We start from the raw sequence: 13,200 nt of genomic DNA on the forward strand, positions 1-13,200 counted from the left end.
TCTCATGGCTTGTTATTTTATTATTTTTATTGTTTTATATATTATATACTGTCCAATATATAGTCACCGTATCAGTATCACTATTTGGTCAGCCAATTATTGGGCTGAACTCTGGCATTTTGAGATCATTAGCATAAGCTGATTCCTGCACTCACAAGGCCAATAAACAAACAATGTGTGTGGACACATCTGCCGACAACCTTGTCAGTGTGGCTGCTAGTAACGATGTTAGCGTCCCCGTTGTGAGTTTTGGGAAGGTGGTAAAGGTGGTTTCAAGCCTTCAATTTTGTCAGTCACTGTCATCCATTCAACATGTTAACACGTCTCCCATCCTAAATGACAGCAATACCAACAGGTAAACGTTTTGTTCACATGAACAATCACCTTTGAATCTTCACCTTTTGGTTGCACATTTTCACACAGCTTCCACACACACTAGGGGGCGTTGGAGTATTTTTTTCTCTTTCAACTTCACTGACAGAAATGACTGACCTGAAAACAAAACAACCATTTATCCAATTAGATGCTAATTGGAGTGTGTATTATTTTTTTGTTTTGTGTCAACCATAGCTCTTTTGTCAGATTTTATTTTTAACCAGCTACACACAAACTGGGGTTTAAAATGTTCACTGCAGCTGTAGCTGTGATGCCTATGGGATGTGTTAGGACATATTTCAGAGAGCTGTACAACACTGACCTCTCTCCAACTGCTGCCTTTCCTCTCTCTTGACCTGTGACCTCAAAGCCATATCCTCATCTTTACTGACACATTAATCTAAAATTGTGTGAGGGTTGTGCCACCTGGTGCCTATCAAGAAAATAACACATACACCCACACAGGCTGCCTGTCAGTGTGTTTAGAGACCCCCCCCCCAAATTCCTTTCATCTACTTTCGTCATAAGCCCATCTTATGCCTCTCTCATGAAATGCAGATACTGCAGCAATATTTTAAGACATGAGGAAGAGAACAATTAATATCTGATTTACAAAGATGTACAGTAGCAGAGCCAAAACATTGTACTTAAAATTCTCAAAATGAATACCCTATAGTATATTCATAGGGCACGTGATTCAGGCCTGAAACCAGCAGAGCTTTGCAACTGATCACATACTTTGCATTGTTTCCTTAAGAGTGGATTGTTTTGCTAAGTGATTTTCATACAAATGCCTGAGGAGAATTATTCCCACGAATCCCTCATAGACTGCATTATATTAGTAGCTTACCAGAAGTACCAGAAGAAAGAGTCAGAGGAGGCTTAAGCCTTATCACAAACCTGATTGTATTTTAGAGAGGGGATTCTTGTCATTGAGGGATTTTCTGCTTTGTCATTCTGTACAGGATTTCCTTCTGCCGGGGGAAAAGTATTCCTATTTGCTTTCTCCTAAGCAACTTCCTCCCTCAAAGGCTGCTCAAACAATACATCCAACACAGGTGGCTTTCTATTTGAAGAATTTGAATAAAATGAGTGCATCAATAAAATAATGAATAGATAAATAAACCTTGGCCAACATGATGAGGTCACTTACATTTTTTAGTTTCTATTCACTCAAAACCTAATTTCCTTCCCCACCCCTCCACCAAAATACAAGAATGCAACCTGGTTCCTCTCCTACATTGACTGACACATGTGTTAATGTTTTGAAATATGTCTGTTTTAATTTCCCTTATTTACTGATCTTTGTGCAAGACCTTTGTTATGGCCTTCCTTGTTCTATTTATTATGTGCGACTGCACTGTTAATTATTTTTTATTCAATGTATTTATTTTAAGTTGTGTGGACCCCAGAACGACTAGCAAACACTTTGTGGAAGCTAAGTAGGATCCAAATGAAAAATAATGGATGTACTAACACGAGATCGAAGACACATCTCCTAAAAAGCTACTATTGTTTGTTTTCTGACATTGTTAATGTAACTCTTCTAATATATGTGACTTGACCTGTAAATGTTAACAAATTAATTTGCCTTTAAAAATGGTCCTTCAAAGTGTGACATAGATAGAAATATTGGTTTCTGTTGTGCTGACTTCAGGAATTAGGCTACTGTCGTTGAAAAGTGGGTTAACTCATCCCCGGTCTGCCCATAGTATTGTTTGTCCAGCTTTTTGCCAAGCTGCAGTCAGTGACAGTGTAAGTGCTGTGCTGAGCCAGGTGGTGACGCAGGTAGGTATGAGCCTGGCAGGGAATGGTGGTGAGTTTTCACCAGGTGGTGAGTAAAACTGGCATTGCCCTGTACTGCATAATCCAAGCTCACTATTTGGCAGATATAGAGAGTCAACTTTAGCATTTGCTGCACTCTGCAACACAGACGTAAATGTATGTAGCCTATCTTTCTATGTGTATGATAAATGAATATACTGGGTGTGTCTATTTCTTGTAGACTATAATAGAATCAATAAATCACCCAATCTAGCAACCTATCAATTTTTTTGTGGAATTCATCTTGTCTTATCAACTGACTGTTCATACACTGTAAAATCAATCTTTAGTATAAGGTACAACATTGTCTTTATCTTTGAGTATATACGCCATGCTCAAAAGTGTATAAAAGCCTAAATAACTAATGTATAGACATTCATTGACAAATAATTGTTACATTTTCAGAATGCTTTAAATTCATGAATAATCATGTTTCAAAAATGATTCAACTTTGTTGTTATGTTACCTAGTTGTACAATATTTAAAATATTTCTCTAGAGAAAGTTTTGTAGTTTACACACTGTTTTGTAATGTAAATATTCTGCTACCTACAGGTTTCAGCTGAACCTTCTACTGTCTTTTATTGACTTTCCAAATGCCTTTATTGGAGCATTATGTGAGTATTTTCTTTTCTTACACCTGTTTTGTGATTGTTGATTTGTGATGTGCAAATTAATAAAATTTTTCTGTGATGACTTTACAAGATAGACATTGCAGCTAGCAAGCATTCTGAGGCTAATGTGTTGCTAATACAACATGTAGGCTAACAGGTAGGTTAAATTGGTGTTGGGCAAACTGTTATTTTACTATTTTTACTTATGCTTGTGTGTATGTTTCCTAGATGAATTGTTGTGTGGACTTCCTAATGTTGATCTTTCACTGGTGAAAACTTCTGTTTCTTCTTTGCATGAGGGACAATGAAACTAGCTAACTGCTAGTCTATCATTTTGTGGATCTTGTTTCCTTGTTAGGCTACTGTACTAATTAATTTTTACTACACTTTACTCTAACTATGGTTTAGTAAATCATCATTTTCTGATTTGTAACGTTAGTCAATTAATTTGTTATCTAAGTTAATAACCTAGCTTGTTACATACTGTAGCTGTGCATGTAGGCCTATAATAACTTAGAATAATATATATAACGATAATGAGACATGTTTTAATTTTATAGTAATTTAGTTAGTGTTATTTCTAACCTTTGTTTTGGGGCATGTATCATAGCCAAGTTAAATTTTCTATGTTTTTTTTTAAATACAGTTTTTGAACACATTTCAGGTCAATGAGGATGAGCCTGAGCATGAATTTCATTGTTGCCAGCTCCTGACTATATTAGCAGAACAATAGAGAGCATTAGGACCCTGAGGCAGGGAGGGCTTCCCCCCCTCTCATTATCCGTTGATTTGACAGTTTCAGCGACCGACGACCAGTCAGAGGAAGGATGAGGAGCGGAGAAGGAGGCGGCTTGCGTTACCCTTAAGTTTTGTAAATTTTCTTCGTTGTTTGAACGGTCCACTGCAATGTCTGTCAAACACAGCTGCTCTTTATTCGACACATTTTCAACCGGATATTCCCGAGTTGGCGCTTGGATTAACGTTGCTGCTCCTGTTGTGTTTTTGTAGGTGACAGTCAATCAAACAATTCATCTGATCGGTCAGGACGGGTTCAGTTTCTGCGGACAGATTATTTGTCGACTTGTTTCTCATTTTGGGAGCTGTGTGCCAACGTTTCGACTTGTAACTAGCAGCCGGCGCAGCAAGTAGTCACACTTGACTGGAAGTGGAGGCTGAGACGCACACGTGTTATCCTCCTTCCTCCGGCAGCACCGAGATTTAAACACACTCGGGATAAAGTAGTTTTTCTGTGGGATTTCGTTTAAAACACGGACGACGGCGTGGCAGACAACATGTCGCTAAGCAGAAGTATAGAATTTGAACACTTTGAGGAACGAGAGAAACCTCAGCGGACACCGAGGACCAACTCAGGCTCTGGGTCCCAGTCTGGCTCCAGAGGCAACGGTCTGGTCCCCAGCCCGGCGCACAGTGCGCACTGTAGTTTTTACCGCACACGCACTCTCCAATCCCTCACTTCCGAGAAAAAGGCCAGAAAAGTGCGGTTTTACCGCAATGGGGACAAATATTTTAAAGGTTTGGTGTATGCAATTTCTAACGACCGGTTCAGGTCTCTGGATGCTCTGCTCATGGAACTCACACGGTCCCTGTCTGACAATGTCAACCTTCCTCAAGGAGTCCGGACGTTATACACGTTGGATGGAGGCAGGAAGATCACCAGTCTGGATGAGTTAGTAGAGGGTAAGGGTGATGATGGATTTAACAACCACTTCCTGTCACTGCAAATCATGACAATGCTCAGTACTTGATTATATTGATGCTAGATAATGTGCATTGATTCAGACCTGCAATTGATTTTATAAAAGCTAGGGGTTGCCTTGAGCATTGGCTAAATGGTCCATACAAATATACTACTATAGCCTGAGGGAAGTTATTCCACATGTTTAAAAGGTTGAAGGGCTGGCCCCTAATGGCTCTACCTAGTGTATTTAATATGTATGTTGTCAGTCAGCAAAGTTGTCAATGGCAAACAGAAGCTTACTTTAGTGCTTTTATGCATAGATCCACTGTACTGTAGCCTATCTATACATTTATCCCTGGAGAACATCACAGTATAAGAGATGCAATGCAGAGCTTCCCTTGCATCATTCACATCATTTGCATCATTGACATAACTGTTCTGACATGGCTGACCCAGTGCCGCGCAAGCAGACAAGGAGACCCCTTCTCATTGCAGCTTTAGTTCCACTCAGGCTTTTACTAATCTGTATCAGTATCCATTGATCTCAGCTGGACTCTCTTCCCTCTCTTTAGTATGTACAGTATTTGTGAGCTGAGTTTGTGTGGGCTTCAAAGTGCCTTGTGTGCCTCCTAAGTGCACTCCTGCGTGAGAATGAAAGAGTGTGATGAATGTCTATGTTGTTGCAGTGTTGTTGTTGGCTCTTTTAAAATGATCTCACCCTTGGGGCTTGAAAGATTGATGTTTCCCTCGCACATCCAGTGTCTGTTCATTGCTTGCTGCTAGAGATAAGGGGTTTTAATGTCGGAAATGTAACTCATATTTGGAAACTAGTATGATAAAGTCATCATTTATAAACTAAAATATTGGAGTTTTAAAATACCAGCTACTAGTGAATGTCTCACACTGCTATCACCCTGCAGTCACTGCTATATGATAAGTTTAGTCATTTTTGTAAGGAGTTGGAGAACTGATACGACTCTCTTGTCAAATATAGCCGTGTGCATTAGCATACATGTTTTTCTGTAAAAAACACCATCAAACGTAGTCACACACTGCAAACACCAATGGGGCACAATCTTCTCCTACCCTTTCACCTTCCTGCTGTGTTGTTCATCCTGCAGGGACAGTGACCTCTCAGTAATGAGTTAATCTTAATGTTCAGCCCTGGCATTGTGTCTGTCTGCACCGTGACCTTCCTGCAATCCTCTTTTAACATAAGAGGTTACTGCTGTGCCACACACACTCAGGATCCACTGAACTCTTACTGCAGTCATTATTCTCAAATACTGATCTATTTTCATCTCACATCCGCCTAAAAGTTTACTCTGTGCTACACTCATTTCCTATGCCCCATCCCCCGAGTGACCGGGGAAGATTTAGGCCAGCGCCTGATCTGAATTCTGTAGCATCGCAAGTTTGGCAGTTTGTGCAAATGTTGTTTTGGTGCATTGGGTCTGGTACAGAGCACTCTGCCCCTGCACTTCTGCACTTATATGTACAGGACATTGTAGCTAAACGAGGATCCTGGTTATATATTCAAAAATCATTAGTTCTGTCCAGAGTACTGCTGATGCTTCAACAATTCATTTTGTCTGCAGTTGTTTTGTTTTCAAGAGAGTCAATTCACCCAAATCACAAGGAAAAATTCTTTTTACCCCTAGTGTTGTCTGGCAGTGCAGATTATTTGTTTTTGTTATCTAGGACTTTTGTTTAATGGAATTTCCTGCATGGTGCTGAAAGCATCGAGAAATTACCTATATGTTACCAGAGACAATGTCCCTGTTGCTTAGCATAATTCACTGGCCCTCACTTTAGACTGTTTTTGATTTTCAGATTTTTGTGGTGTGGGTAAACTCCGACATGAGATGTACTGCAGGTGGGCCAAGCACCAGTGTCTTGTCCTTGTTTACTCACCCATTTAATGGAAAGAGAGAGGGGACATTACTGCACAGCTCAGCAGTTTGCCTCCATTGACTGAGGCCTGCTGGAGCTGTTTTGTGTGGAAATCCAATAAGAACCATTCACATGTGTGTCCTTTTTGGCTGAATGGGATTACGCAGCCAACCAGACAACTTGTAGGGTTTTTCCATAGTATGGGAGGTAGGCGCACCAAGCCATGCCATGACCCAGACCACAAGCACTCAAGCCGCACTGGCACAGTCCGAGTGTTGTTCCACAGCACAGCAGGGTAAAGTGGTTGACCTTGATGACATGTTGGAGGTGTGCTAGTCACAAACCATAGTAAGAGCCATAAAAGCCAAAAGAACACATTGCATTTTCTATAGTCTAAGTGCTTCACAATAAAAGCATAAGGCAGGTTTGCCAATGTAAAGCTTCAAGGTTCAATTTGTATCAGCAGTAAACTGACACAGTTCCAATATGACTGAAAGCATCAGTAAACAGTAAGATGATGCTGATATCAGTACAAGTACAAATAGGAACACAGGAGGTGAAACTAAACTCCAAACCTCAGAGATTCAGGTAGAAGCTACTTTTTTTAAAAACTCAAGCAGACTGACACAGGCTCATGGTTACAATGTGGATATATCGGGCTGCTGATGTAGAAATTCTAGTAGGGACAATGGCGAGAGTATAAGCCAAGTGGTTTTCAAGACAAGAAAGTGGAAAAGTATATGAAGGCATAAAAACATAAGAAACGTTGTGTATTCTATAACTTTGTTGAATTCATGGTGTACTCACTAACAAAGTAGAATGACTACTGGTCGGCTGAACAAGAGCCCTGATCCAGGTGTGTCAACTTACCTGTCATGGTCCTGAAGAAACACACCCGTTTCTGGATTTCATTGCTCATGAAGTTTCTTTAAGGGAGAATGTTAAAAATCTGGATTCATTCTAAACAGGTCATACTTCTTAAGGAAGTAGTGAGAAGAAACAAAAACACTTCTTTGTGTTAGTGCCCCCATTAGAGAGGTACTCCAGTGATTTAGTGCACTTTCATTAAGTTAAGGAACTCACAGGAGACAGATTACAGAACAGAAAGGTCAAATTTGAAGCGAGCAGGTGAAGTCACTAGTATGTGCCAAGCTCCAAAAACACTGGATCTTACATTTCCCCTAATGCAGCCATTAGCATATAATTTCGTTTAACCCTCCCTGTCTGAAAAATGCACACATCTTTCAAACTCCATGCCCACAGTATGTTACGCAGTCTGTGTTCCAAGCCCATGTCAAGATAACCCTGATGATATCTCAGACTTTAAAAAGCTCCCTCTAGTGCCACAGAAGACCACATACAAATGTTTTCACAGGCTGAGTAGTAATCCTCATGATAAGTAAATTGATTTTTATGTGTAAAACTGGTGGAATGCTGCAGTAGAGCTACATTCATAGAGCTACACCTCAAAAGTTCAGCTAGCTCCAGGGCTAGCTGAACTTTTGAGGCTTAATTAAATACCAACTTTTGTAATGAAAATACTCCCCTAAAATAAATTGTCTTTAATTTATACATATTTTGAAATGTTCCAATATAGTGAATTACCTAGATTTGTTATGATTGCCTGGATACTTTCAGTTTTAAACCATTTTAATTTCAATTATGTTGGATTAATAAATTTACAGTTTTAGAAGCCATTCAGTCATGAATATTTTTGAATGTATAATTTGTTGAGGCTCTTGGGATAAAGCTCCAGGCTAACACTCAGCTGCATTGTGAATGTATGCTTGTTGGATAGATGAAGTTGTGGTCCTCTGTTTCTTGGTAGTACTAGGCCTTTAGTCACTCTGTGATCACTAAATGTGAAATTCTGCTCAGCAAAAGATTAAACATCAAACTTTTCAATTAGGCTGTGGCCTGTTGGTGTATCAGCCACCAGAAACCAAAAGTGTGCTGGTTAAGCTGGTCCTCTTCCTTTTACCACAGTGGTGAGTATTATGTCAGCAAACCAGAAGACCATACATGCTGAGAATATCATTGGATCATGGGGTCACTTCATTGTTTGGTTCTTACATTGCCTTGATATTAACAATGTTTCATGATTCCCATTTACTGCCATCACTTGGATTTTAGATTGGTGACAGCTGTGTGACCGCTGCAGTAAAAGCTGTTGGACTGGTTAGACAGCTCTGTTACGGTTGACCTCATCTGTCGTCCACATGAGGACAGCAGCCAGTGGCGGGTGGCTGGGGCTCCCCTCACATCACTGAGGGATGTAGCACCTGAGATCCCTGCACCTCTGGGAATAGACTTGTCACTAGTCACCATCTGAGGGCATTTATGTATTTTGCCAATGTTCCCCAGATGAATGACAGCCCCAGTTATATTTTGTTTTTAGTTTTCAACCATAGCTCAGTCCCCCCAGCTGTGGCCTAGCCTTTTAATTAGCCCTTGGTTAATTGCAGGCTTAATAAAACCAGGTGTCGTGGGACACGCTGTCTCATATGGCCTTCTTACACTGCAGCCCAATTCGTTTGTCGTGACACATATCAGATAACTAAGATTTTATAGATTGGATTTGACTCTTAGTTAGTAAAATTAACAACTTACCAAAATATACTGAATGATCTTTTTCATCTAGCCCTGTAAAGTTAGAATTTACAGTATGTAAAGTAGATATGTTTCGTGAAGTATCTGTTAAGCATACGTTGACTCTGAGAGATGATCATGTGTTTTCAGACACACGGATGAATGTAGCATGAAAAGAAAGCATCTTTCACTTTCCCTCTCTTACTCAGCATTGAGTTTCTCAACCAGCTCTCGGCCTTCAAAACAATCCCCAGACATTCTTGCTGTGGTTTTCATTTACCGGCCAAGCCCCTGTACTTGTCCCATGACTTTGTTTCTTAAGGGGAAACATTTGCGTGTTTACTGTTCGAATGGAATGCTGGCAGATAAAACAAAATGCTTTGCATTGGAGGAAGGCCAGTGCAGCAGCTCAACAGCTGAAAGGGAGAGAGGACAGTGTTACACTGGTCTGGCCTCTCAGTGTGCCTTTTTGTTTCAGCTGAGGAATGTTAACTCTTTGTTGTTCCAACAGTTTTGCGTGAGGTGGATTCTGATGTGTTGCATGTTTTATTTTTAGAATTTCTTAGATGTGGATATGGTTTGCAAAATATCCATGTTTGGACTTTCAATTCTACCAACTTTTGTCTTCCTCCAGGTGAGAGCTATGTGTGTGCATCAAATGAATCCTTCCGCCGTGTGGAGTACACCAAGAACGTTAACCCCAACTGGTCCCTGGGCAGCAAGACCGGCACATCGCGCTCCCTCTCCTCTCTCATCCCGCTGAAGAGTGAGTTGCAGCGTGAGTCCAAGGACTTTATCAAACCCAAGCTAGTCACGGTCATCCGCAGCGGTGTCAAACCCCGCAAGGCAGTACGGATACTGCTCAATAAGAAGACCGCACACTCCTTCGAGCAGGTGCTCACCGACATCACAGATGCAATCAAGTTGGACTCTGGGGCCGTGAGGAGACTGTACACGTTGGAGGGCAAGCAGGTGAGTCTGTCCTGATGCATGCTTGTTTAAAGACTGGATGGTAATTGCAGCCCTGATGATCACCAAAGCAAACTCATGCAAAATCAGACAGTTAAACAAGGCCAACCTCTTGTTCTTGCCAATATCTATGAACTCATTGACTAAAATTACATAACATGACAGTTAGAGGGAGGTAACTGTATTGTTTTCAGTGAGATGAGATCGGATTATGTGTATATGAAAACCAGATGGAGCTGCTATGCTGAGCTTTTTGGCCCAAGGTTTTATCTCCAAAAACTGCTGTGATTTATAGGCTTCAGCTGTGTCAGCATTCTAGGTAATTACTTTCCGTTTAATCATCCATACATAATTACACACCACAATTATTTCAACAAGGCACTAATGAATACACTTAAGAGTTCAGGCCTTTTGCCATATCCATCAGTATGGTTTCCTCCTTATCTCACCCGCCTCTGTAAAGTCATGAGAGACTGTTCATCCAGGAGATAGATGCATAGATATATATGTAGTTGTTGTGTATATATATATGTATGTGTGTGTGTGTGTGTGTGTGTGTGTGTATATGTTATTATTCCATCTGAAATTTTCATTGAGGGTCCTTGGTGTTTTGAGATTAGGTAAGCTTGAACACATGGGGCCCCTAATCAAAAAGATTTATATGGCATTGTCTCATCTGGTAGACATCTTAGATAACTGTTATTACTTTGTTTTAACTCTCCTCTCACAGAATTATTTATCTTAAAAGAGGTAAAGTTTTTTAAAGTAAAACATAAACAAAATAAAAGTACTAGGTTAAAATAAAAAAATAAGTTCCATGAAGTGAATGTAAAAGCTTTGTCACCTTAGATCTTAAGCTTTGGGAGAGTTGAGGGGTTTGTGTGAGTTTGTGCAGGGCTGAAATGCAGTTAAGATGTCTGCAGTGTTTCCCATTAATTAACGAGACTATGGCGGTCCGCCACAGTCTAATTTGTTCCGCCATAGTTTCAAAATAAACCAAAGCTATGTTAACATTAAAGACAGAACGCTGCTCTCCTCTGCTGTAAACTCACGCTCACACACTTTTGCATCCGGCTCGAGACAACCACTATTCTTTTGAGGTAATTACTGTAACGTTTGCACAGCGTGATTCCACTGTCTCTCGTTATGAGGTCATAGCAGCCGCTAAATTTGGAGTGCACACGTTTTAGAGCCTTTATGGTAAATGCAATTAAAAGGAGCAGAGCGAGTGTATATATACTTATATAATTTATCAAATTACATCAGACTTGGTAAATGTAGCGCGACGATACACATGTGACAAAGTCCGGTTTTCAAAATAAGGTTTTAACATAACGTATACAGTATGGAAATAAGATTAATTGGATTATATTCACAGGAAGTATAAAATATGTTACATGTGCCCATAAAAGTAAAATAAAATGGAAATTAGTTACAAATAATTTATTGTTGCTGGAAAAAACATTAAAGAAATTAGTTGACTTTTTTGCTGTTTCATCACCGTTTATATCTATACAGTGTGTTCATGATCAAATTGTTTACTAGAGTTCTTAATAGATCTAGCCTCTTTATTTTGCTTTTAAAGTGCACCAAATGAAAGCACTTAACTTTAAAATGTACAAATTTTTCTCCCGGGGGGGCATGCCCCCGGACCCCCGAGATGATTGAAGTCCACCCACCATAGTCTCACAAAGTCCTGTGGGAAACATTCTGTCTGAATCATATAGTTGGGTCAGACAGAATCACATTTTAAAAACTGAAAAGCAAAGTCTAAACAGATAAGTGCGGAGATAAATAAAGTGCAGAATGATGAGGACATTAAACAGGCCTCTGATGATTAAATATTTAAAGTAGTTTAATTGTCTGGCAAGAACATGGACTTTGTCTAGATTAGTAAATAACAAAATTGATCACATTTCAGGTTTTTGTGCAGATGAAAGAAAAAAGACTCTTCAGAGCGTCAAAAGAAAGGATTTCTCCCATATTTAAGGCAGATGGACTCAAATATAATGACTGACTACTGATTTGTTTTACTTGGTAGATGCAGCTGAATGAAACTGCTGTTTAGTCAGTGGATTTAAAAGCTCACTGTTATGATAATAACAAAAAACATTTGAAATATTTATTTGTGTGTATGTATTAATCTTAAGTGGTGGAAAGAGGGGGTGGGATCCACGGGAGAGCTTTTCCAGGAGTGAAAGTTGGGAGAATTCCCTTTTAGCTGTTTTTGGCATGGTTTCTAAAGCGTGTTTATGAAACAAATATAATTAATTGTTATGCTTGAATGCACCACATATCCAGCTGTGGCATTGCAGGGTCCCGGGAACCAGTCCCCAGAGCAAAACCCAAAGTAGCATTACAGTGTCAGTTACAGCGTTGTCATTGCTACTGGCTACAGTTGTGCTGGAATTTGTGGTGATGTTGATAGGGACGTGTTGTGTGTATCTGAGGAATGAGATACTGCGTCCGAAGGGACACCGTAAACTCACTGCTGACGCACCCTATTTTTCCTGTGATTATGCTAACGTTACATTGTGAACAATAAAGCCATGTTAAAATCATAGAAACCCTACTCTCTGTCAGCTCTAATGCAAACACAACACGGAGCGAAGTCAGTGGTCAGCAAAGCAGAGAAGCTGCACTGGAGAAGTGAAGATAACTCAAGTTGATGATGACTACACTTGTTACTGTAAGTAAGTGCATTAAAACCTTAACGAGTAAAAAGCCAATTCTTAAATCAATACACCTGTAAACCTGTAGAAAGCATATTATAGTGTATATAGTGAATTTGCTGTTGTAAACGTTACTGTTGCTGCTCCAGAAACAACATTTAGTTATATTTGAAATATTAAATTCTGACCCTGTTAGGAATTTATTCTAGTTAATGTAACGTTAGTCTTGATTATTTGACAAATCATGTGTTTATTTTTGTTGTTGGACAGGAGAGGAGAGAGCATGAGAGCAGAGAAGCAGAGCAGAGAATAGTAGAACATGTTTTAGGAAGCAGAATAAAAGGCGTCATCAAGCCTGGCATATAGATAAACTATTATATATATATATATATATATATATATATATATATATATAATTATATATTATATATATATATAATAATATATATATATATATAATTATAATTATATATTATATATATAATATAATATATATAATTATATATATTATATATTATATATATATATATATATATATATATATATAATTATTATATTAATATATA

The 13,200-nt window shown here is 39.2% G+C and overlaps 1 protein-coding gene across 3 annotated transcripts; it reads left to right on the forward strand.

The window, feature by feature from the left end:
• Window positions 1-3,608: 3,608 nt before the first annotated feature.
• On the forward strand, window positions 3,609-12,999 carry LOC119884598 (serine/threonine-protein kinase DCLK2). Of its 3 annotated transcripts, XR_005441050.1 has the most exons (4): window positions 3,609-4,510; window positions 9,628-9,965; window positions 12,546-12,651; window positions 12,905-12,999. XR_005441050.1 is itself a non-coding variant. In XM_038694985.1 (3 exons), exons 1-3 carry the CDS (start codon window positions 4,105-4,107, stop codon window positions 12,549-12,551), a joined length of 750 nt encoding a protein of 249 aa, XP_038550913.1. In that variant the 5' UTR covers window positions 3,609-4,104; the 3' UTR covers window positions 12,552-12,999. The 3 variants fall into 3 exon arrangements, 2 of the variants coding, with proteins under 2 accessions (XP_038550913.1, XP_038550912.1); XM_038694985.1 differs by having other exon boundaries at window positions 12,546-12,999; XM_038694984.1 differs by lacking the exons at window positions 12,546-12,651; window positions 12,905-12,999 and adding an exon at window positions 11,884-12,529.
• The last annotated feature ends 201 nt before the right edge of the window (window positions 13,000-13,200 follow it).

Source organism: Micropterus salmoides, unplaced genomic scaffold (genome assembly GCF_014851395.1).
Source record: "Micropterus salmoides isolate LMB-PRFRI ecotype aquatic unplaced genomic scaffold, ASM1485139v1 Ms_hic_scaffold_3576, whole genome shotgun sequence".
Taxonomy (NCBI): Eukaryota; Metazoa; Chordata; class Actinopteri; order Centrarchiformes; family Centrarchidae; genus Micropterus; species Micropterus salmoides.